The following is a 26,609-nucleotide window of genomic DNA, read 5'->3' as shown; positions in this document are numbered from 1 at the left end:
GGGTGTACAGCACTTGTACTAAGCGCTTAGGGAGATGGCATAGTGGATAGAGCATGGGCCTGGGAGTAAGAAGGTCAAGGGTTCTAATCCTGGCTCCAACACTTGTCTGTTGTCTGATCTTGGGCAAGTCACTTCACTTCTCTGTGCCTCAGTTACCTCATCAGTTAAATGGGGATTGAGACTGTGTCCCAATCCGATTTGCTTGTATTCGTTCAAACGTATTTATGAAGTGCTTACTGACAATACAATAGAGCAGTAAAGAGTGACAATCTCTGCCAACAGTGATCTCACAGTCTAGCAGCCCAGCACTTAGTACAGTGCCTGATACATAGTAAGTGCTTAAATGCCATTATTATTATTATTATTGTTATGGGCAGGGAAAATGTCTACCAACTTTGTTATATTGTACTCTCCCAAACAGTACAGTGCTCTGCATGCAGTAAGCACTCAATAAATACAATTGATTGAGTACAAGAGAATTTGTAGTCGTGTTCTTTGCTCACACTAAATGTCTCAGAAAATTGGCTTATGCAGAGCACTTAAAAAACTTAGTCCCTGTCCTCCAGGAGCTAATATCCCAAATTGGTGTGATTCATATGCAAATCCCAATCAATGTTCAGTGGTATTTATTGAGTGCTTATTGCACACAGAACACTATAGTAAACACTTGGGAGAGTACAGTGGAAGCTTGAGAAGCAGCGTGGCTCAGTGGAAAGAGCACGGGCTTTGGAGTCAGAGGTCATGGGTTCAAATTCCAGCTCCGCCACTTTTTTTTTTTTAATGTTATTTATTAAGCACTTACTATGTGCACAGTGTGTTCTAAGCGCTGGGGAGGTTACAAGGTGATCAGGTTGTCCCACGTGGGGCTCACAGTAATCATCCTCATTTTACAGATGAGGTAACTGAGGCTCAGAGAAGTTAAGTGACTTGCCCAAGGTCACACAGCAGACATGTGGTGGAGCTGGGATTCGAACCCATGACCTCTGACTCCAAAGCCCATGCTCTTTCCACTGAGCCATGCTGCTTCGCTACTTGTCAGCTGTGTGACTTTGGGCAAGTCACTTAACTTCTCTGTGTCTCAGTTCCCTCAACTGTAAAATGGGGATTAAGACTGTGAGCCCCCTGTGGGACAACCTCATCACCTTGTAACCTCCCCAGCATTTAGAACAGTGTTCTGCACATAGTAAGCGCTTAATAAATGCCATCATTATTATTACAGTAGAGTTGTATTCCCTTGTAAATGGAAGAATTTACAATCTAGTGGGTGAGAGCTTATTGTGGGCAGGGAATGTGTCTACCAACTCTGTGATATTTTTTTATTGTACTCCCCCAAGTGCTTAGGACAGTGCTCTGCACACAGAAAGGGTTCAATAAATGCAATTGATAGATTGGGAAAGACATTAAAATCATTGTCAGGGAGGGAGAAGCAACAGTGCATGCAGATGTGTTCAGAGGGCTAGAAGAGTGGGGATTGGGGGGAGTATCAAAATGCTTAGAGACAAAAACCCAAGTGCATAAAGGATGCAGAAGGGAGGGGGAATGAGGTGGGAAAATGAGGTTAGTTAGAGGTGGTGGAAAATTAAGTGATAATAGTGGGAGAGAAGAAAGGTTTGTCAGCTATGTGATTTTAATAGGGCTTTGAAATAATGATAATAATAGTATTGGTTAAGTGCTTATTATGTGTCGAGCACTGTTCTAAGCACTGGAGTAGATGCAAGTTAATCGTATTGGAAACAATCTATGTCCACTCCCCCTTCTAGACTGTGAGCCCGCTGTTGGGTAGGGACTGTCTCTATATGTTGCCAAATTGTACATTCCAAGTGCTTAGTACAGTGCTCTGCACACAGTAAACACTCAATAAATATGATTGATGATGATGATGATGATGATGTTGCCAAATTGTACTTTCCAAGTGCTTAGTACAGTGCTCTGTACACAGGAAGCGCTCAATAAATAGGATTGAATGAATGAATGAATGAACAGGCATTTAATGCCCATTTTAGTGGTGAGGAATCTGGGGCACAGGGAGGTGAAGTGACTTGCCTAAGGTCACCCAACAGGCAATTGGTGGAACCAGGATTGGAACCCAGGTCCTTTGACTCCTGGCCTTTGCTCTTTCCACTAGACCACAGTGCCTTCTAGACTGTGAACCTGTTGCTGGGTAGGGACCATCTTGATATGTTACCGACTTGTACTTTTCAAGTGCTTAGTACAGTGCTCTGCACACAGTAAGTGCTCAATAAATACAATTGAATGAATGAAAGAATGCTTTCCTAAAATGGGCAGAGTGCTCTGCACACAGTAAACACTCAATAAATGCGATTGAATGAATGGTGGTCAATGGAGGGACTTCCAGGCAGGAGGGAGGATATGAGCAAGGGGGAAGGTACAAAAGCGGCGTGGCTCATTGGCAAGAGCACAGGCTTGGGAGCCAGAGAATGTGGGTTCTAATCACGGCTCCAACATTTGCCTGCTGTGTGGCCTTGGGCAAGCCACTCAACTTCTCTGTGCCTCAGTTACCTCATCTGTAAAATGGGGATTAAGACTGTGAGCCCCCTGTGGTACAACCTGATGACCTTGTATCTACCCCAGCACTTAGAACAGTGCTCGGCACATAGTAAGCACTTAACAAATACCATCATTATTATTATTATTATTATTATTATTATTATTATTATTATTATTATTATTATTACAGTAAGTAGTTTGGTGTTAGAGAAGCCAAAGTGTAGACTGGGTAGTAGTGGAAGAGGAGCAAGGAATGATAGGAAGGGGAGAGATGACTTAGGACCTTAAAGCCACTGGTAAAGGATTTCTGTTTGAAGTAGTGAAGACTAGGTTACCATTGGAGGTATCTGTGGATTCGTAAGGCATGTACATATTTTTCTTTTAGAAAATAATAATAATAATAATAATAATAATGGCATTTATTAAGCACTTACTATGTGCAAAGCACTGTTCTAAGTGCTGGGGAGGTTACAAGGCGATCAGGTTGTCCCACGGGGGGCTCACAGTCTTAGTCCCCATTTTACAGATGAGGTAACTGAGGCCCAGAGAAGTTAAGTGACTTGCCCAAAGTCACACAGCTGACAAGTGGCGGAGTCAGGATTAGAACCCATAATAATAATGATGATGGCGTTTGTTAAGCTCTTACTATGTGCAAAGTACTGTTCTAAGCGCTGGAGGGGGATATAAGGTAATCAGGTTGTCCCACGTGGGGCTCACAGTCTTAATCCCCATTTTACAGATGAGATAACTCATGACCTCTGACTCCCGAGCCCCTGCTCTTTCCACTGAGCCACACTGCTTCTCATTATAAGTAAATAGACTTGTAGATATATACACATCATTTATGAAAATGAATAGAATTATTATTATAAATATGTACACATAGTCCTTGTTCAATTATGAATGACTTTAATCGATGGTGGTCTCTTCATCCTTTATGGTAGCCAAAAAGTTTTATTGTTTGACAAGTTTGAATTGTGAGTCTGAAGGGTGTAAATATTATCTTTCTACTGACACAGGCTAGTAAGTTATTTCCTTTGGCCAACAGGTCTCTTCTGCCTCTAGTTTCCATGACTTGCTATTTCTGTAACTAATCATATGCCATGGTTAAATGGTACAAAATAAAAAAAAAAAGATTTTCAGATTTAATTGAGTGGAGTTTTACAGCTAAGGGGACTTCTTGGCACTCTGAATCTCACCATTTAATTTGATTTGATTAGAGCTTATTATTTACATTTCCTATGCAATTAAAGCGATTTGTGTTTGTGGTGATTCAATTTAGCAAAAAGGAAAATCTAAGTAAAATAATAATAATAAAAAAAATAGACTTTGTAGCCTCAGGGTCCAGTTCATTCCTTAGTAGTCCTGGGAAAAACTTTCTACTCTTACCGGATGCTTATCAGCTTCTCACTAAGATAAGGACAGTGTCATGGGAGCCACACAAAGGAAGAGGCGTTCGGACCATTAGAGATCGAAATGGCAACGCTTCCTCTAAAGTGAATGCACTTAATGGCTAAATGAGTCACTAGAGTCAAAATTGATGCATTCAGAAAATAGGGCACTTAGAAGGATAAAATGGTAAAGGAGCATGTAAATGCTCTAAAGAGCAACTGAGAGGATACCAGCCATAAAACAGATTGTAGTTTTCTCAAGTAACCACTTTAACCATTACTGTGAGTAAACAACTATAGTATGGAATTATTTGCATTATGCATATTTTATAATGGTTCATCACTAGGGTGCTGAAAATCCTAACCTATTTATTCGAAAATTTTGCCTAACGTAACTCAGTCAATAATCTTAACCTAATGAGTTGTGAAGTAATTTACCTTCTGCTCTGATTGGCCCATCCATTCATGGATAACTGTTTTACAAGGAAGTTGGCTCCTTGAATCTTTCTCATGGAAAAATAGGGACACAGCGGAATAGAAGGAATAATATGAGCTGGTAACAAGAAGAATGGTAGGACCAACTGGATCTGTGAAAGCAAAACCGTTGTTGGGCAGGGACCGTCTCTATATTTTGCCAACTTGTACTTCCCAAGCTCTTAGTACAGTGCTCTGCACACAGTAAGCGCTCAATAAATACAATTGAATGAATGAATGAATGAATGAATGAGCTAGGCTTTTCTACTTTTTGAAATAAATGGAAATAAAACAGTTTTAAAGAACTGGAAAAAACTTCCTGGGGTCAGACTGCGTGGTACAGAGGGCTTAAGACGTTGACAGGGGAATATTCTCATGTCTGTACTATTTTTAGCTGGTGGCCTATTCCTCTTCACCTCTTTCACACTTCAAAACTCTGAGGTTTTTAGCTCTTTGCAGGAACTCTTGGATTTGGAAGTGCTTGGTTTTTAAAGCGAGGCACAATTTTGAGATAATTAGGCATTATAGTCTGGTTAAAGTACCAGACTCCTATAATTACACACTGCAGTCTAGTATAATCATTTGCATTTTGTTCCTTCTTTCCTTGTGACTGGGCAGATTGAATCTATTACGATGTGGTTAGATCTTAAAATGTTCTCTCAGAGAAAATTAATATGACACAATAAGGCCAAAAACCTCAGTTTTCAAGGGGTGGGAAGTGGTGAGAAGATGTCCAGATTACTTTGTCATTGTTCCTTTGTTTATGACTTAAAAGTCAAAGAGTAGGATGCAGTTAAAATTTCAGCAGGTTGGGTTGCTCGCGATAAATTGATTATGCGATGTTTTAAATTTAAAATGCAGTTAGCATACATCAGACTTGGCCATCTTGGCTGAGCACATTTGGCAATTGAATGTCATCTGAAGGTTGCACTGTAATTTTCTTTATAGGCTTGCTCTCTTCATCAACAGCAACCAGTGAGGGGGAGACTAGGGTGTTGCTTGGGGGTTGAATCCACAGTTAGAGCAATCAATATGGTCTTTATTGCACAAAGTGCGCTTGCAAATAGCCTATTTATCTTCAGAATATTTCTGAAAGGTAATTGGAAATGGATGAGGAAGGTGGGTCATAAGATTTCATTAAGGTTGGGCTAAAAATCAGTTTTGCTTTTTCTGTCCCATTGTCACTTCTGCTCTTTATCAGATATTCCCATATAAACCTTCAAAGCTCTAGAGAAGCAGTGTGGCTCAGTGGAAAGAACACGGGCTTTGGAGTCAGAGGTCATGAGTTCAAATCCCGGCTCCACCACTTGTCAGCCATGTGACTTGGGCAAGTCACTTCACTTCTCTGTTCCTCAGTTCCCTCATCTGTAAAATGGGGATGAAGACTGTCAGCCCCCCGTGGGACAACCTGATCACCTTGTAACCTCCCCAGCGCTTAGAACAGTGCTTTACACATTGTATACACTTAATAAATGCCATCATCATTATTATTATTACAGCTAACTCTCTGGCACACAACATTGCTCCTTCTCCCAGAGTTCCGTCTCAGCAGCGAATTCCCTATTTTCTCAAAGGTCCACATGAAGGAAGCAGCACATGGGGAGGCAGCAGGGCCTGGTGGATAGAGCATGGGCCTGGGACTCAGAAAGACCTAGGTTCTAATTCGGGCTCTGTCACTTGTCTGCTGTGTGACCTTGGACAAGTCATTTAACTTCTCTGGGACTCATTTACCTCATCTGCAAAATGGGGATAAAGATTGTGAGCCCTCCTGGGACAGGAACTGTAGCCATCCTAATCAGAGAAGCAGCGTGGCTCAGTGGAAAGAGCAAGGGCTTGGTAGTCAGACGCTGTGGGTTCTAATCCCAACTCTGCCACTTGTCAGCTGTGTGACTTTGGGCGAGTCGCATAACTTCTCTGTGCCTCAGTTACCTCATCTGTAAAATGGGGTTTAAGACTGTGAGTCCCAGGTGGGACAGCCTGATTACCTTGTATCCACCCCAGCACTTAGAACTGTGCTTGGCACTTAGGAAGCGCTTAACAAATACCATCATTATCATCATCATCTAACCCAGCACTTAGAGCTTGACACACACTAAGCACTTAATGAATATTATTATTATTATAATCATTATGAAGTAGGGAAGGATTAGAGGAGAGTCAGAAGATGGACTGCCTTAAAATTGAGTCAGTTCTCTAATACTGGGAGTTTAGATTCCCAAAGAGTCCCAAATTAAGGTAAACTTGTATTGTCATATGCTACCCTGACCACTACCACGCACAGTCAATTGTTTCATCTGGCAGTGTTTTACATTCTTATCCACACAGAAGGGCACTGTTGGAAGACTGTTTCCCAATTCCTCAGCAGCGTCCTAACCAAAGCATATTGTGATTGATAGATTGAAATGCTTAAATTGTGAACCCCTTCAAGGACCTATATCTAATTCCCACCCGTATACTTTCTTCCACAGTTTAGTACAGTGCTCTGCACACAGGAACCCCTTAATAAATACTATCTCTATTACTACCAACCATTCCAACTTAATTTACTTTCCCTTCTAGTCATTCCCACCATTTTTTCCTGTTCTCTCTTTCATGGGGCCAAGTAGTCCGAGCTCTGTCATCTACAAATACACTCTGAGATCTTCAGAATACAGCTCCCCTGGACAAACAAAACAAAGGAATACAAAAGACAGAGATGATTCATTTAATTCTGTTGTCTAATTTCATTTAATCCCAGCCTTATTTCTGGTCAACACAGAGATGCGGGCATGTGCTCATGTCCATTAATTTCTTCATTTGCAAAAGACTCAACATATTTTTATCTTTGTCCTTATTCTGTTTTGACCTTTTCAGTTTTAAATATCAGTGGTAAAATCAGCATCATGTTGTAGATTGAGGAGTTTTCTTTTAATATAGCTAAGGTTTATGCTTATGAAGATCCACACCTTGGAACATAGTAGGGAAAAGAATTAACAAGTCATATTTAGTGATAAAGGCTATTTTAAGGAAATAGCTTCCATCAAGGAGAAAACATAAATTCTTGGTAACCTTTAGAGAATTAGAGAAATGGTCTTCCCTGAATGTGCACAGCTACATTCGTGACTGTAATGTTAGTTACCTTGTGGAATTAGACTATATAGTTTTAGGCTTGCAGAGTCTTTTCATATCCCTGCAACACTTTTCTTATTGAATACAAATCTGAGGAGATTTGAAATTTGATGGCAAAGTTTGTGGCATTTGTTTATTCCTTTTTTCAAACTCTAACTCTCATTTCTATCTCAGACATTACGGATGAACTTCTGGCTGAGAAGACATTATGTCCAGACTCAAAAACTTATCTGGGGAATCATTATGACACTCATTCTCTTTTTGGCTGGTCACAGACAGAACCTACTTTCTAGTAAGTAGTTGGCTTCATTCATCCTCAATTTTTTTTCCAAACTTCGTATAATGTGGCAGAAGTTACAAGCTGCTGATACTGAAATCGAAACCTGTTATTTTTTGTATGGTTCCTACTAATTTTTCATTTTCTCACAAATGAGATTTCTCATCTGAAAGGCTTCTCTTTGTCTTTTCCTTCTTATATATCTATATAAACTGTTCATTAAGTGATTCAACAGCCATTTCACTCCAAACAGGGCCTCACTAAAAAAGCTGATATCTAATTGGAGGGAAACGGCTATAAAATCAACAAGAGTACAGCCTGGCTTAGTGGAGAGAGCATGAGTCTGGGAGTCAGAAGGACCTGGGTTCTAATTCTGGCTCCATCATATGTCTGCTGTGTGTCTTTGGGCAAGTCACTTAACTTCTCTGGACCTCAGTTACCTCATCTGTAAAATGGGGATTAGGAGCGTGAGCCCCTTATGTAATCAAAAAGTTATGACAAGGGATCTCCTGATATGTTGCTACCTGGCGGCTTGCTCTCTGGAGGCAAATTCCAGGAAGTCCGGAGTGGGATGGGGTGGTTGGGAGAGGTGGGAGAGCCTTGGCTTTCTGAGCTCCGGTTCTCAGTTTTAAATTAATTCTCCAGGATTCTTTCCCATAAGCACTGTTTGGGGGGGAACATCCCTGAAAAGAAGCCATCTAGGAGCGGAAAATTCCTAGGGATTAAGTTTAAATTCAAGAATCCCCAGAGAGGTGTTGTAGCTGTAGGAATTAATTTGCTAATTACTGAAATTACCTGAACCCACTGAATGGAAAGCAAAATCTGGATGCCATCATCATCATCATTGTCATCATCATCATCATTTTTGTCACCATTATGGTATTCACAAGAAGCAGCGTGGCTCAGTGGAAGGAGCCTGGGTTTTGGAGTCAGAGGTCATGGGTTCAAATCCCATTCCACCACTTATCAGCTGTGTGACTTTGGGCAAGTCACTTCACTTCTCTGGGCCTCAGTTACCTCATCTGTAAAATGGGGATGAAGACTGTGAGCCCCCCGTGGGACAACCTGATCACCTTGTTAGCCTCCCCAGCGCTTAGAACAGTGCTTTGCACATAGTAAGCGTTTAATAAATGCTATCATTATTATTATTTGGTAAGCCATTATTATGATTCAAGCACTTTTTTAAGCATTGGAGTAGATACAAGTCAATCAGGTTGGACACAGTACCACTCCAACATGGGACTCACAGTCTAAGAGGAAGAAAAATAATAAAAAAAAGCTCATTCTAAAGGATAAGAAAAGAGGGATGTAGAAAAATCCACAAACAGACAGTCAAATATTTTCTATTTTTCAGAGGAATCAACAGCTTACAAAGGAATTGATTAAAGAGAAACATACTTATAATGTCAGAAAATTATTCATCCTCCCCAATTCTCCACAAAAATCTTCTCTAACTAAATAAGAAACAAAGGGCAGATACTCCACTAATACTTGTTTATCAATAATTCAGATTTTCCACACCATAAAAGGCATAAACATTGATAATTGCATGTGTCCATTTTTGATTATTAGCACAAACTCTCTTGATATAAAAGTACTGCTAGCCTTATGTAAGGTTGCACGTGTCCCTTTCACACTCATTTTGCTTACCCTGGTTTCTTATTTTATTTCAGATATAACCTCCTTTGGGTTATAGATCAATGTATTCAGCCTGGTTATAATTCCCTCCGATTAGAGTCATAAACCTATGACCCCTTAATATATACTATTTAATAATGAACACAGCACAGAAACACAAGTCTGAAAGGAGGCTTGTGTCACTGATTTCAGTCACCTGCCTCACACCTGCATTTGAATGTTAGAACAATTCTTACGTAATTGATTCCTCCACATCATCCTTACATTTTGATTTGTCTTTTATAGTGTATATAACTCTGTTATATTGTACCCGCCCAAGCGCTTAGTGCGGGGCTCTTCACACAATAAATACTCAATAAATACCAGTGATTGACTAGAGAAGCTTCATGGCCTAATGGATAGAGCACGGGCCTGAAAGTCAGAAGGACCTGGTTTCTAATTCCGGCTCTGATATTTGTCTACCCTGTGATGTTGAGCAAGTCACTTAACTTCTCTGTGCCTCAGTTACCTCATCTGTAAAATGGAGATTAAGACTGTGAGCCCCCTGTGGGACAGGGACTGTGTCCAAACTTGCATCTACCCCAGGGGCTTAGTATGGTCCCCGGCATATAGTAAGTGCTTAACCAATACCTCATATAGTAAGTGCTTAACTTTAAAAAAAATACAGAAATCAATCAGTTTAGTTGGACATATTTACTTTTTTGAAGTTACTATTTCAACTTCACCAGAGATTACATGCTGCTGTGTTTCTGTAAGATTTTCCTGAATTTTGAGGAGAAGGTTTCCAAGAAGACTCATAAGGTTCAGGAAAAATTCTCCTGAACCAGTCATTGAGAGTGGTATCTGAATTATTCTGCTCTAAAAAACCTCTGAATGCATGGGAACAACTTTTTTTTTTAATTTGATTTTACTTGAGCTGAGAAAAAATTGAGAAAAAAATCAGCCTCAGGACTAAATTCTTGGGATGTCTGTGGTGATATAGAAAAAATCGCAAGACAAAATTAAAAAATAATTGTTACTCCCAACTTATTGAGAAACCATCATCATCATCATCAATCGTATTTATTGAGCGCTTACTATGTGCACAGCACTGTACTAAGCGCTTGGGAAGTACAAATTGGCAACATATAGAGACAGTCCCTACCCAACAGTGGGCTCACAGTCTAAAAGACTAAACCAAGGAAACTATCTGCACTAGACTGCTTGAGAAGCAGCGTGGCTTAGTGGAAAAGAGCACAGGCTTTGGAGTCAGAGGTCATGGGTTCAAATCCTGCCTCTGCCAATTGTCAGCTGTGTGACTTTGGGCAAGTCACTTAATTTCTCTGGGCCTCAGTGACCACATCTGTAAAATGGGGATTAAGACTGTGTGCCCCCTGTGGGACAACCTGATCACCTTGTAACCTCCCCAGCGCTTAGAACAGTGCTTTGCACAGAGTAAGCGCTTAATAAATGCCATCATTATTATTATTATTAGACCATAGGCTTCTTGGTATTTTTTTCACTTGTCCTTAAAGTTTGTACAGAAGCTTTACCAGCTTGCTTGTATTTAAAAGTCACTTCTTTCTCAGCTATCTTTCATATCTTCCCTTGTTTGTTAGCTTCTCCATTTACATGCAGATTTCTGCATTTGTTAAAATTCATGAATTGCATAAACTCTGGGAAATCTGGAATAAAGTTCATGGCATATATATTAATGTTAGGCTGTATTCCTAACATAAATTTCCTTCCGAATGACAGCGCTGTCTCTTTAAGATACTGTATTTTGCAAGACAAATGAAGTAATTTTCTACTAAAGGTTCATGGAAGATTTTTTCTTGATATTTTAGTGCCTCCCAAAATGCCACAGGAAAGCGAGCATTTGTTCTGAGCCGTTCTACGTTTGTTGGGAGTGGAAAATATACTGGTCACTGGCTTGGGGACAATTTTTCCAGATGGAGGGATATGCACATGTCTATCATTGGCATGCTGGAATTTAATCTCTTTGGAATCCCATATGTAAGTTTAAATTTTAAGACTTCTTAACTAATTACCATCATTTATGCCACCCTATGGCTATTTCTATGCTGGCTCAGCTAAGGATCTTAGATCCTGAAAACTCATACAAGACTAGTATCAATCAAATGTATTTATTGAGCTCTTGCTCCTGTATACATCTTTAAGTCATTCATTTATATTAATGTCTGTTTCCCCCTCTGGACTGTAAGCTCGATGTGGGCAGGGAAAGTGTCAATTATATCGTACTCTCCCAAGTGCTTAGTACTGTGCTTTGCACACAGTAAGTGCTCAATAAATATGATTGATTGAATGAATTGGTGCATAACACTTCAGCAAGCACTGTGAAGTATAACTGGAAAAAAACAACAAAACAAGGGCCGTGCCCTCAAACAGTTTAGAATTCTTTGCCAAATACTTCACCTGGGGACTGCCTGTTTTCTAAAGTTTTGGAAAACTATGATTTACTTGGTTGGTGTAAAAATAGCATCAGTCAAGGGAATGTTCCTGAATATTAATTTATCTTTGAAGTTAGTGCAAGTAGCATGGCTTAGTGGAAAGAGCCCAAGCTTGGGAGTCCGAAGTCGTGTGTTGATGATGATGATGATGATGATGATGATGATATAATAATAATAATAATAATAATAATAACAATAATAATAATAATATTTGTTAAGTGCTTACTACATGCTGAGCACTGTTCTGAACACTGTAGTAAATACAACGTAATCAGGTTGTCCCATGGGGGGTTCACAGTCTTAATCCCTATTTTACAGATGAGGGAGCTGACGCACAGAGAAGTTAAGTGACTTGCTCAAGGCCACACAGCAGGCAAATAGCAGAGCTGGGATAAGAACCCACGTCCTCTGACTCTTAAATCTGTGCTCTTGCCACTAGGCCTAATCCCCACTCCCCCACTTGACAGCTGTGTGACTTTGGGCAACACACTTAACTTCTCTGTGCCTCAGTTACTTCACCTGTAAAATAGGAATTAAGACTGTGAGCCCCACGTGGGACAACCCAATTACTTTGTATCTACTGCAGTATGCTTAAAGAAGTGCTTGGCACATAGTAAGCACTTTACAAATACTATTGCTATTATTATTATTAGTGAGTGTTATTTTCAAAATGAACAAATTGAATCAGAATGAACTAGGCAAGACTACATTGTTTAAAAGTGGGACAGAAGGTGGGTTTAGTTTTTTGTACTTCTATAATTTTTATATTTCCTGAAGTTGATTGTGGTAGTGGTTGGAGAACTGAGTAGTACTGACCACTTTCCCCACCGTCAAAGCCTTATTAGAAGAGGCCTTCCTAAGTCTTCATTTCCTCGTCTCCTACTCCTTTCTGTTTCCCATTTTGCACTTGTACTTGCACCCTTTATTCACCCTTCCCCCATCTCTGCAGTGCTTCTGTTCATCTCCACAATTTATTTATGTATATTAATGGCTATCTTCCCCTCTAGACTGTAAGCTTACTGTGAGCAGGGAACATGTCTACCAATTCTGTTATACCGTACTCGCCCAAGTGCATAATACAATGGCCTCCAAAGAGTAAATTCCTAATAAATATGGTTGATTGATTGATTGGGCATGCACTAGAGACAAGGCAGTGCATTAGACGCTTGGGAAGTAAAAACAAGGAGTGAAATATTTCCTACTCACAGACATTTACCCTCCAATGGGGAAGACCTACATCAAACCGTTTACAGAATGATCAAAATAAATAATGGGATATACAATTGAATAATAATAACAATAATAATAATAATAATGACATTTGTTAAGTGCTTACTATGTGCCAAGCACTGTTCTAAACGTTGGGGTGGGGGTTACAAGTTAATCAGGTTGCCCCACGTGGAGCTCACACTTTTAATCCCCATTTTACAGGTGAGGTAACTGAGGCACACAGAAGTTAAGTGACTTGCCCAAAGTCACACAGTTGACAAGTGGCGGAGCTGGGATTAGAACCCATGAACTCTGACTCCCAAGCCCGTTCTCTTTCCACTAAGCCACACTGCTTCCCTATATAAACATATATTCCTAAATCCGGAAATTTAGGATCTGTATATATTTGTCCTTCGAATTACTAGAAGACACCACTGGTGGAGAGATTCACCTATGAATGATTGTGTGTCTGAACAGGCCAATGCAGGACACAGAATACCAGGCACATTGTGCACACCTATAGACCATTCCTCCCTGCCCTTCCTCAGTCCCTCCCCCTTCTGGTCCCCTCTTCAACTTTCCCATCCTTCCTAAGCAAAGGAGATCTCCTGCCTCCTCTTAAAACCCACCCCCTCCACCCCATTCCCAGTCTTCGCACCTTATTAAAAATTCTCTCCCCTTCCCTATTTCCCTCCCTAACAGCCATCTTCAACTGTTTGCTCTCCAGTGGCTTCTTCCCCACTGCCTTTAAGCATGCCCATGTCTCTCCTATCCTAAAAAAGACCTTCCCTTGACCCCACGGCTCCCTCCAGTTATTGCCCAGTCTTCCTTCTACCATTCCTCTCCAAACTTCTTGAGTGAGTCATCTATACCCACTGTCTCAAATTCTTCTCCTCCAATTCTCTCCTGGACTCCTTCCAATCTATCTTCTGTCCCCTTTGCTCCACATAAACCACTCTTTCAAAGGTCACCAATGATCTCCTTCTTGCCAAATCCAATGGCCTCTACTCTAACCTAATCCTCCTCGAACTCTCAGCTCCTTCCGACACTGTGGACAACTTCCTTCTCCTGGAAACGTTATCCAACCTTGGCTTCACTGACTCTGTCCTCTCCTGGTTCTCCTTTTATCTCTCTGGCCATTCATTCTCAGTCTCCTTCGCAGGGTCCTCCCACCCCCTAACTGTGGGGGTCTCTCAAGGGTCAGGACACATCATCACTCACCTCAAAAATCTCCAGTGGTTGCCTATCCAGCTCTGTATCAAACAAAAACCTCCCACCCTTCGCTTTAAAGCAGTCCATCACCTCACCCCTCCTACCTCACCTCATTTCTCTCCTACAACCCAGCCCAATTACTTCACTCCTCTGGTTGCAACCTTCTAACTGTGCCTCAATCTCATCTGTCTCACTGCCAACCCCTGGTCCATGTCCTGCTTCTGGCCTGGAAAGCCCTCCCTCCTCAAATCTGACAGACAATTGCTCTCCCTGCCTTCAAAGCCTTATTGAAGGCACATCTCCTCCAAGAGGCCCTCCTAGGTTAAACCCCACTTTTCCTAATTTCCCACTCCCTTCTGTGTCACCCTGACTTACTCCCTTTGCTCTTCTCCCCTCTCCCAGCCCCACAGTACTTCTGTATATATCTGTCATTTTATGTATTTGTATTGATGTTTGTCTCCCCTGCGTCTAGACTGTGAGTTCGTTGTGGGCAGGGATTGTCACTGTTTATTGTTGCATTGTACTTTCCCAAACGCTTAGTACAGTGCTCTGCACACAATAAGTGCTTAATAAATATGATTGAATGAATGAATGAATATTGTATTTATTGAGTGCTTGATGTTGCAGAGCACTGTACTGAGTGGTACATGGACTTGTACTTCCCAAGCGCTTAGTACAGTGCTCTGCACACAGTAAGTGCTCAATAAATATGATTGAGTGAACGAATGAATGAGTAGTTGAGAGTTTTTGCCTAGAAGCATCTATTTTCCATTTTCATGATAAGAGGGATCAGATGGGGGACAACAGAAAACCTCAAAATAAAGTTAACACTTTTGAGTTTTACTTTGCTGAAGCGCTACAAAAAGACACTACCTTTAAGCCTGGCTAATATTATGGTGTTTGAGATCATTATGACAAGAATGGCATCGTTTTGAGTTCTTAGGTGGGGACAGAAGAAAAATTACTTGACAGCATGGATTTTATTGTCGTTACCTCATTACAGATTGGCGCTGATATTTGTGGTTTTAATGAGGAAACAACCTATGAACTTTGTTTACGTTGGATGCAACTTGGAGCGTTTTATCCCTTCTCCAGAAATCACAATGCCATAGGCCTCAAGGTAAGAGCAAAAGAAATATTTGATGCTGTAAACCTTTATTTTCATGAACAAATCTCTCTTGCCCAAAGCCCATCAAGGTGATCGTGGGGAGTCTTGGAAGGAAAGCCTTCTTCTTTCTTCCACTCCTTGATTAAAAAGGCAAATCACTTCCTCTGTTGCTCGTGTGGCCAATCATCCCACTCCTAGCCAGTGTTCCCATTTCACTCTTCAGAGTGGTGATGTTGCAGAGGAGCAGAGGTGTGGGAGTCCTGCTGACCATAGGATGGCTAGCAGTGTGGTCTAGTAGATAGAGCACGTGTCTGGGAGTCAGAAGGACCTGGGATCTAATCCCAGCTCCTCCATGCATCTGCCATGTGACCTTGGACAAGTCACTTTACTTCTCCTCAAAAATCTCCAGTGGCTACCAATCAATCTGCTCATCAAGCAGAAACTCCTTACCCTTGGCTTCAGTGCTGTCCATCCCCTCGCCCCCTCCTACCTCACCTCCCTTCTCTCCTTCTCCAGCCCAGCCCGCACCCTCCGCTCCTCTGGCGCTAATCTCCTCACCGTGCCTCGTTCTCACCTGTCCCACCGTCGACCCCCAGCCCACGTCATCCCCCTGGCCTGGAATGCCCTCCCTCTGCCCATTCGCCAAGCTAGCTCTCTTCCTCCCTTCAAGGCCCTACTGAGAGCTCACCTCCTCCAGGAGGCCTTCCCAGACTGAGCCCCCTCCTTCCTCTCCCCCTCGCCCCCCTCTGCATCCTCCCGTCTTACTTCCTTCCCTTCCCCACAGCACCTGTATATATGTATATATGTTTGTACATATTTATTACTCTATTTATTTATTTATTTTACTTGTACATATCTATTCTATTTATTTTATTTTGTTAATATGTTTGGTTTTGTTCTCTGTCTCTACCTTCTAGACTGTGAGCCCACTGTTGGGTAGGGACTGTCTCTATATGTTGCCAACTTGTACTTCCCAAGTGCTTAGTACAGTGCTCTGCACACAGTAAGCACTCAATAAATACAATTGATTGATTGATTGATTCTCCATGCTTCGGTTTCCTCATCTGTAAAATCGGGATTAAGACTCTGAGCCCCATGTGGGACATGGACTGAGTCCATCCTGATTAGCTTCTATCTACCTTAGTGCTTATTATAGTGCCTGTCACATAATAAATGCTTAATTCTGGAAAAAAAAAGAGCACAGATCTGGGAGCTAGAGGACCTGGGTTCTAGTCATTCATTCACTCATTCATTCAATCGTATTTATTGAGCGCTTACTGTGTGCAGAGCACTGTACTAAGCACTTGGGAAGTACAAGTTGGCAACATATAGAGATGGTCCCTACCCAACAGCGGGCTCACAGTCTAGAAAGGGGAGACAGACAATAAAACAAAACATATTAACAAAATAAAATAAATAGAATAAATATGTACAAGTAAAATGAATAAATAAATAGAGTAATAAATATGTACAAACATATATACATATATACAGGTGCTGTGGGGAGGGGAAGGAGGCAAGGTGGGGGGATAGGGAGGGGGAGGAGGGGGAGAGGAAGGAGGGGGCTCAGTCTTGGCTCCACCACTTGTCTACTGTGTGATCTTGGGCAAGTCACATCTCTTCTCTGTGCCTCAGTTACCTCATCAGAAAAATGGGAATTCTATAACTGTTTCTCCCTCCTACTTAGACTGTGTGCCCCTTGTGGGACATGGACTGTCTCCAACCTGATTAACTCATATGTAGCGCAGCCCTTAGACCAGTGTTTGGCACATAGTAAGTGCATAACAAGTATGATGATAATAATAATGATAATAATACCTCACCGTAGAAAGCCCCAAAAGGCTCTCTGCATCCTCTGGTAACAATGTGGTTGGGGATTTGCGTATCTGAGCATTCTCCCCTGACTGCCTGAAGATCCCATTCTTGGGAGTGGTATTCATGCTGCTCCAATGGAAAATTTCTATCCCTCTCCCTCCCCTCTCAATTTCCTCAGAGAAAGAAAATTCTGACACTTCAGTAGCTCTTTGCCTGCGGAGAATCTGGATAGTAGATTCATGGTGCAAGAAGAGTAGGACAAAAAAGAGGCCCTCAAAATCAAAGAAATAGAGTGTAAAGATGAAGGGATGAAAAGAGCAGGATCAGAAGAATGGAAAAAACAGAGGGAGAGCTAGGAATGGGAAAAGAAGGAGAAGGAAAAAATGACAAAAAAAGCATGGGAGAAACTAGAGAAGATACATGGAAAAACAAACCAAAAAGGAAAATTCAGGATGGCAGGAAACAGAGAGGCAGAGTAGCCTAGTGGAAAGAGCATTGGCTTGGGAGTCAGAGGACCAGGGTTCTAAACCCAGCTCTGCCACTTTCTTGCTGTGGACCTTGGGCAAATCTTTGCCTCATCTGTAAAATGGGGATTATATACCTTCTCTCCCCTCTACTTAGACTATGAGGCCCACATTACGACAGTAACTGTGTCTGACCTGATTATTGTGTACTTATCATAGTGCTTAATAATAATAATGGCATTTGTTAATCACTACGTGCAAAGCACTGTTCAAAGCGCTGGCACTGTGCTAAGTGTTTGGTCTATAGTAAATACTTTAAAAACACCACAGTTACCATTATCTTATTACACAGCATAGGCTGGGCCTCAGTTAGAATTAGGGAAAAAGAAGACAAGAAAAGAAAGTGTGATAATAACAACTGGGGTATTTATTAAGTGTTCGCCATATGCGACACATGTACTAAATGTTGGGGTTTAGTGCAAGATAATCAGGTTGGACACAGTCCTTGTTTAATGTGGAGCTTACAAGTGGTGAGAGAAGACTACAGAAACAGAAAACCATGGGGAATTTGGGAAAAAAATGTTTTTGGACTAGTAATCAATCAATCAATGGTATTGATTGATCAATCAATGGTATTTATCAGGTGCTAACTGTGCACAGAGCACAGTACTAAACAGTTGGGAGAGTACAATACAACAGAGTTAGCAGATAAATTCCCTGCCCCAGATGAGTTTATAGTCTGGTAGCTAAAAGAATGGGTGGAAGAGAGAAATTGAGTGGTGTGTTGGAGAATGAACAGGGAGAATTTTCAGAATTTTCGAATCAGACCTACTTCACTATATTTGTGTTTTGGTGTCCAATCCTTATGTTCCCAGAAGCCTTGACAGTTTTCCTGCTGTAATGAAAGTTGCTCTCAAAGACAGCCTGAATCTAGATAATCATCACCATCATCATTTGTTAAGTGCTTATTAGGTGCCAAGCGCTGTTCTAAGCATTGCGTTAGATACAAGGTAATTGGGTCCCATGTGAGGCTCACAGTCTAAGTAGGAGAGAGAACAGATATTGAATGTGATTTTGCTGATGAGGGAACTGAGGTGCAGAGAAGTAAAGTGACTTGCCCAAGGTCATGCAGTATTTACATGGTGGGGCCAAGATTAGCACCCAGGTCCTTTGACTCCCAGGCTTGGGCTCTTTCTGCGAGGCATGCTGCTTCTAGATAATAATAATAATAATGAAACATTAATTACGTGCTTACTGCATGCAAAGCACTGTTCTAAGTGCTGGGGAAGTTACAAGGTGATCAGGTTGTCCCACAGGGGGACTCACAGTCTTAATCCCCATTTTACAGAAGAGGGAACTGAGGTACCGAGAAGTGAAGTGACTTGGCCAAAGTCACACAGCTGACAATTGGCAGAGCCTGGATTTGAACCCATGACCTCCGACTCCAAAGTCCGTTCTGTTTCCACTGAGCCATGCTGCTTCTCTGCAGTTGAAAGGCAGTTGTTCTTTGGTAAAAAGAATTCCAGTAATAACACTCCCAATGAATCCATATCGGTAGCCATGAAGTAGTCAGTTTCCACCACTTGTTCTTGAAAAGATGAATGAAGAATTACTGATAACGTTGTCACTGTCTTGTAACAGGAGCAGGACCCTGCAGTGTTTGGTGCAGAGTTTGCCGAGATTTCTCGCTCCGCTTTGATAACTAGATATACACTGCTCCCTTACTTATACACCTTGTTTTATCATTCTCATGTCAGTGGAAATACGGTCGTCCGTGGATTAATGCATGAGTAAGTATCTACGTATCACTTTTGTTTCCGATGTGTTCTAGTATAAAGTATTACAGACACCTTATGGTTTGCTCTTAGAATTGGACAACACAAGACTACTGTGAGAAAAGTATTTTTAATCTTATTGTGATTGGCCAGGTTAAGTTAGGGTAAGATGAACTGCAGATGAGAGATCAAAGTGCCATCCACTTATATGTTGCCAACTTGTACTTCCCAAGTGCTTAGTATAGTGCTCTGCACACAGTAAGCGCTCAATAAATATGATTGATTGATTTAGGCTTTTTTCTGGTCTTCAAAATGGCCTAAGCCACCTTAGCAGAGCACTACGGGTAAGGTCACTTGGACATGGAGAGATGACAGTAATAGTCCTTGGACTCCCAGATTTCTTATTTTTCATGGACAGGGAACATGTCTACCAACTCTGTTATATTGTACTCTCCCAAGAGCTTAGAAAAGTCCTCTGCACCCAGTAAGGCCTCAATAAATGCAATTGACTGATTGGTGGATTAAAAATAATGAATCTCCTTTCCCTCACTACAATAACCTTTCATTTTGCCTGGGGTGGAACTACCCAAACACCAGCCAGTTAATTCAACTGCCAAATTCCTGTTACCCAAAGCCTGACATGCTTGGAACCATGCCAGATGTATACAGAGCAACTTTATAATTTCCAGGACTTCCAGATTCTGGTATTGGAGCACATGTATTGAGATTGGGAATTGCCACTGTATGTGCTGTCATCCCAAATTTTGGGATTATCTGTGCTTTAAACTTTCCACCTCTTCCCCTCCCCAAATTAAACTCCCATGAAATGTATCCAATAATTTGTTTGAAGTGGAGTTCAATAGATGATTCAAATTGTTTATTCATATAAAATATAGAGACAGACATGGCAAAAGTTATGTCTTAGGTTCTGCTACTGACAGAATGTAATTCAGAGGCAGAAAAAAATATGCACTGTTAAAGGTACAGCTTCAGATAGTTTGAGTCTTGTGGTCATGTATTCCCCAACTCGTGATGATTAGAAAGGTTAGGGGAAAATCTTGCATATTCTTTTGTATATTTTCATTTCTTTCTGTTTTCATTTTCATTTAAAGTAAGAAAGAAAAATTGGAAACAAAAATAATGTTGTCTTTCTAGGACATTATTCAGTCATGGAAGGAAGTCTTTGTATGCACAGATAATTTGTTTAGCTAAAGATATCTTCACAGCAGTCTCTTCTGACCAGGTGTTTAGTTGAAATAGCAAACAGTCACAGTGAACTGTCAGATGTGACTATGTATTTATGCCTCCCATCAAAACATTCAAAGAACAAAGAAATCCACTGGCACATTCTGAAAGAAGTGGTGCAGAGAAGAGTTTTAGGGTCTGTGTGCATGTCAAGAGTTCTGGCTCAATAAATGATTTAGAGGAGCATAAAATTTGCTCTTAAAAAAATCAGAAAATAAGCAAGAAACGTAGCTATTCTAGGTGGATCTGGTGGAATCTTTTTCAGAGCCAAAATTCTATCTTTTGAAGCAATATTGATTGGGGGGAAGAGAGACTCTCTCCAGTTTTGGAGAATCCATTAGGCTCCCAGCTTCACCTGGAGAAATAATAATAATAATAATAATAATAATGACATTTATTAAGCGCTTACTATGTGCCAAGCACTGTTCTAAGCACTGGAGAGTTTACAAGGTGATCAGATTGTCCCACGGGGGGCTCACAGTCTTAATCTCCATTTTACAAATGAGGTAACTGAGGCCCAGAGAAGTTAAGTGACTTGCCCAAAGTCACACAGCTGACAAGTGGCGAAGCCGGGATTTGAAATTTGTTGGTGAAGTACATGGAATCTTCAATTTCTGGACTTTGAAAGTGTGACTGGGCCACATTATTGCAGTTGCTTTGGATGTTCTCATTAGCTAACTAGATCAGAAGCTCTTTGAGGGCAGGGATCATGTCTTCTAACTTTATTGTATTCTCCCAAGTGCTTAGCACAGTGTGCCGAACAGAGTAAATGGTCAGTAAATACTATTGATTGACTGGCTTACCGAGTGGAATGTCCTAGGTTTCATATTCTATTGGTGATCTTGTACCTTCCCCAGTACTTAGTGTAGTACTTGGCAATCAATCACTCAATGGTATTTATTGGGCTTACTATGTGCAGAGCTCTGTACTAAGCACTTGGGACAGTACGACAGAATTAGCGGACACATTCCCTATCCATAATGAGCTACAGTCCAGAGGAGGAGACAGACATTAATATGAATAAATCTAGTTATTGGTTAACAAATACGACAGTCATTATCATTCAGGAAAGGGTGATGATAAACAGTCCGTTTACTACCTTTGAAAAGAGAAATGATGTTTGAGGGCTAAATATATTTCCATATTATCATTAGTGCATGATTGTGTGCATGACTGTTATGTATTAAAACAACTCAAGTGGAAGATGAATTAATGATTTTTCACTTTCTTACCCTGGAACGAAATACAAATTTCAAGTGCACATGCTGGTAAAGCAACAGGACAGTAGAAACAGATAATTTTTTACTGGTTGGGCAGAAGGAAAAGGCTGTGCTAATTTTAAGAGTCAAGGTCCCTTGTCGTTCCCCTTGTGGGGAGTGAACTGAGCTTCAACTCAGTTCTCAGAATATTGAAGTTAGATTTATGGTATTTAATTCATTCGTTCATTCAATTGTATTTATTTTTTACTGTGTGCAGAGCACTGTACTAAGTGCTTTGGAGAGTGCAATGCAACTATAGCCAGATGCATTCCCAGCCCACAACAAGCTTACAGTCTAGAGATGGGAGACAGACATCAGTACAAATAAATACAATTACGGATATGTACGTAAATGATGTGGGGCTAGGAGGGGGGAAAAGCAAAGGGAGCAATCAAGGCAACGCGGAAGGGAGTGGGAGTTGAGGAAGTAGGAACCTTAGTCTGGGAAGGCCTCTTGGAAGAGTTGTGCTTTCAATTAGGCTTTGAAAAGGGGAAGAGTGATTGGAAGATGTGGAGGGAAGGCATTCCAGGCCAGAGGCAGGACAAGGGCCAGAGGTCAGCAGTGAAATGGGCAAGATGAAGGCACAGTGAGAAAGTTAGCACTAGAGGAGTGAAGTGTGTGGGCTGGGGTGTAGGAGAGAAGTGACGTGAGATAGGAGGGGGCAAGGTGGTGGAGTGCTTTAAAACCAATGGTGAGGAATTTATGTTTGATGTCGGGGTGGATGGGCAACCACTGGAGTTTTTTGAGGTGCATTTTTGTAGAAAATGCCCGAAGTGTTTTTGGAGAAAAATGATCTGGGCAGCAGAGTGAAGTCGGGAGAGACAGGGACCTGTTTACCCGCATAATTCAGTTGGCTACTGAGCCGATATTTCTATTTGGCCTAGGTTATGGATGGCATAGATGGCACTTATGAAGTACAATCAGTTATCCCTGTTGCATACTTGGTCCTTGATCATCATCATCATCAATCGTATTTATTGAGCGCTTACTGTGTGCAGAGCACTGTACTAAGCGCTTGGGAAGTACAAATTGGCAACATATAGAGACAGTCCCTACCCAACAGTGGGCTCACAGTCTAAAAGGGGGAGACAAAACCAAACATACTAACAAAATAAAATAGAGTAGATATGTACAAGTAAAATAAATAAATAAATAGAGTAATAAATATGTACAAACATATATACATATATACAGGTGCTGTGGGGAAGGGAAGGGGGTAAGGTGGGGATCTCCATGCTGTGTCACACTTTCTTCTGTTCAAAATATTTTCCTTTCATTTGTGAGATACCGCAATGCTTAGATCATTATTATGGCTTCATTGAAATAATTTAAGAATTTTGTTCAGTGCCTCAGACATCTAATGGCATTATGCTTCCTGGGAGATGATGTACCCAGATTAAGTAGTTTTCTTGAAGAGCCTGAGATTTTACTGTTCATAGAATTCATCCTGATTCCATTTTATTTCAACTTTATTTTTAGAACTTTTTCAAATTGCTTCATGTGAAAATAGTCGATACTGTCCTGTGGCAGAGAATCCTGATAGAGATTCTTCAACTAGTGCAGGTAGAACAAAAGTGAGGAATTTGGGACAAAATAGCTTTTGAGAATTTGTCATGCCAATTTTGTCTATTTTGTCATCACCAGTCCTATATATTGAGTGCCTTCTATGTGCTAAGTACTGTACCTTTGTATCTTAGTGCTTGGAAAATATAGACAGAAAGATGAAGACATGATTCCTGCCCTCAAGAAGCTTTCAATCTGATAGGGAAGACAGGCAGAAGGAAATATATGAGTAATCAAAAATTAATAGAACATGAGAAATTAAGGATAGAACAAGCAAAGGAAAATAGATGAATCCATAACCAATCAATCAATCAATCAATCGTACTTATTGAGTGCTTACTGTGTGCAGAGCACTGCACTAAGCACTTGGGAAGTACAAGTTGGCAATATATAGAGATGGTCCCTACCCAACAGTGGGCTCACAGTCTAGAAGGGGGAGACAGAGAACAAAACAAAACATATTAACAAAATAAATAGAATAGATATGTACTAGTAAAATAAATAAATAAATAGAGTAATAAATATGTACAAACATATATACATATATACAGGTGCTGTGGGAACCTAAGATTGTTGAATTGTCTGAAGGGATAGCAAGTATCTCCCCAATAAAGGGAAATAAGGGGGGGAAAGCAGACTTTGGTTTTTGAAATTTACACAACCTCTTCCTCCCCACAAATCATCAGGATTTTTTCTGTTCCTATTCTCTAGTTTGCTTTAATAGCAAGTGAATGGCAAACCCTCTCCCTCTTACATACAGACACACACACACACACTCACACACACACAAACATTCACACACACACACACACTACTAAGATGATACTTATGGTGAAATTTACTAAAGGATACATGTGCCTCAAAAGGCCAGTGTGGAACTTTCAGTGGACACACAAAGATCATTCTTTGTTGTGTTGTTGTGTTTGTTACCTGTAGCTCCTGGCTACCTTTTTGACTCCTTTTCTCCAAGGTGACTTTAGGAGAGCTTTTAAGGAGAAAAGGATGTGATTTTCGTCGAAGATAGTGGGAAAAGGCACTTCAGAAAGGTGGTAAGATAGTGAGAAGCAAAGTGTCAGAGGTAGCGAGGAAGGAGCGAGGAATGGTTAGGAAGATTGTTTGGGAGGAACAAACAGTGTGAGCTGTGATATAGCAGAAAAAAAGAGTAGAGAACATTGGGCTAGGGTTATGGGAGGCAGTGAGAGTTTCCATTTGGGAGCTCTGGGGTATTAGCATCCTATAACTGATTTAAATGAGTACTAAATACAGTGAAGGTTTTTGTGCTAGACTGTGAGCTCATTATGGGCAGGGAACATACCTGGTAATTCTGTTGTGTTGTACTCTCCCAAGTGCTTAGTACAGGGCTCTTCACATAATAAGTGCTCAATATTTACCATTGATTAACTGATTGATGAAAGCGCTGAAGATCTCAGAAATGAAATATTTTGCATCTTCTTTGAATCAGTATTATTTGAAGTAACTAATACTTTTCACCTGGAAAATTAGATTCATTTCTGATCTTCATACCCATGGGATCGACAGAGCTTTTCTTTGGGGACCTGCATTTATGATCACTCCAGTTCTCGAAGAGGCAAGTATTGGAACCTCTTTCCTTCAGTAGCTATTCAAATTGGACTGTATTGCTGTGTTATTCATGATAGAAAACTGGCCTAGGGAAATTCCCATCTTTCTCCTCGTCACCTGATCATTAATGTGGCCAATTTCAAGGCCAATTTTTGTGGTTGTATCAGTTAGAAGATGCACCTCCCATCTCCCCATGTCTTCTTTTATGCACAGTGCTTGTTAAGCAAACTGTTGGGAAGATACAAGCCCTCCAAAATCCCTAACCAGTCATGATATGTGCTCTGCCAATTTAGTTCTCTTCTGACAAATAGGCCTATCTCAGAGAGACTACAACTGCAAGACAGAGAAATATCTTTTTGTTATGCCTAACTCTGAAAGCACCTAGTAAAAAGCTCTGATGAAATGGAGAATGGGGCTGTGAAACAGAGAGAAAAGAAATCGAAATACAAGTGGTCTTTTCATCACCTATGCTAGTTGGTGTGGTTGGATACTAGAAATTTCAGTTACTTGGTTAGTAGAAGAGCTGGGGAAAGATGTCCAGGAGAACTCTGGGAAGTCTCAGCAGGAGGACGTGGATGGTGTTGATGGCGTCAGGCTCTCAGTGGCTGCCTCTCTCTCTCACGCCTCAAGTTCCTCTGAGTCTTTGTATTCTCTGGCCCTCTTCCCTCTCCTCCTCCTTTCTCTCCTCATCACTCATTACCCACAATTATGTCTACTTCCACTACCACTGCTTCTGCTGCTACCATCACTGGTAGACCTCATGGACTAGTGTGTAATACATCAGAAAGGTAATGTTCTTTGAAATTGTTCATTATCCTATCTGGAAGAATCAACTGGGCCTTCCAACTATCACCTCCAGCTTCCAACTTTTCTCCACCTTGATTCATCTTCCCAACACCTTCCTCTCACTCCTTCTCCCTCTGTCCTCCTCATCTTTCTTTCTCCTCCTCCTCTTTCTTTCTCCTCCTCCTCCTCTTCCCTCTCTCCTCCTCCTCTTCCCTCTCTCCTCCTCTTCTTCCCTCTCTCCTACTCCCCTCCTGCCTCTTCTTGTCCTCCTCCTCCTTCTCCCCTCCTCTTCCTCTTCATCCTCCTTATTTTCTCCCTCCCTTCTCCTCCTCTCTCCCTTCTCTTCCTCCCTCCCTTCTCCTCCTCCCTCCCTTCTCCTCCTCCTCCCTCTATCCTCCTCCTTGTGCTCCTCCTCCTTCTCCCTCTGTCCTCCTCCTCTTTCTTTCTCTTCCTCCTCCTCTTCCCTCACTCCTCCTCCTCTTCTTCCCTTGCTCCTCCTCTTCCTCTTCCCTCTCTCCTCTTCCTCTCTCTTCCTCCCCTCCCACCTCCTCTTATCCTCCTCCTCCTTCTCCTTTTCCTCTCTTCTTCCTCATTTTCCCCCTCCCTTCTCCTCCTCCTTCTCTCCTCCTCCTCCCTCTCTCCTCCTCCTCCTTCTTCTCCTCCTCCTCTTCTCCTCCTCCCTCTCTCCTCCTCCATCACCTCCTCTTCCTCCCAGCCCTTCTGGCCTAGATGGAGGCGATCACTGG

At 41.3% G+C, this 26,609-nt stretch overlaps 1 protein-coding gene across 2 annotated transcripts in view; it reads left to right on the top strand.

Annotated features, from left to right (window-relative positions):
• LOC119943922 (sucrase-isomaltase, intestinal-like) overlaps nt 1-26,609 on the top strand; it is a 126,706-nt gene that overhangs the window by 84,204 nt on the left and 15,893 nt on the right. For both annotated transcript variants that reach the window (XM_038765131.1, XM_038765140.1), the window contains exons 13-17: nt 7,656-7,773; nt 11,223-11,391; nt 15,271-15,387; nt 19,296-19,444; nt 25,000-25,084. In XM_038765131.1, coding sequence (XP_038621059.1) covers nt 7,656-7,773; nt 11,223-11,391; nt 15,271-15,387; nt 19,296-19,444; nt 25,000-25,084 — 638 coding nt within the window. The remainder of the gene's footprint in view (nt 1-7,655; nt 7,774-11,222; nt 11,392-15,270; nt 15,388-19,295; nt 19,445-24,999; nt 25,085-26,609) is intronic.

Source organism: Tachyglossus aculeatus, chromosome 2 (assembly GCF_015852505.1).
Source record: "Tachyglossus aculeatus isolate mTacAcu1 chromosome 2, mTacAcu1.pri, whole genome shotgun sequence".
Classification (NCBI taxonomy): Eukaryota; Metazoa; Chordata; class Mammalia; order Monotremata; family Tachyglossidae; genus Tachyglossus; species Tachyglossus aculeatus.
This window is presented reverse-complemented; position numbering and strand designations above follow the sequence as displayed.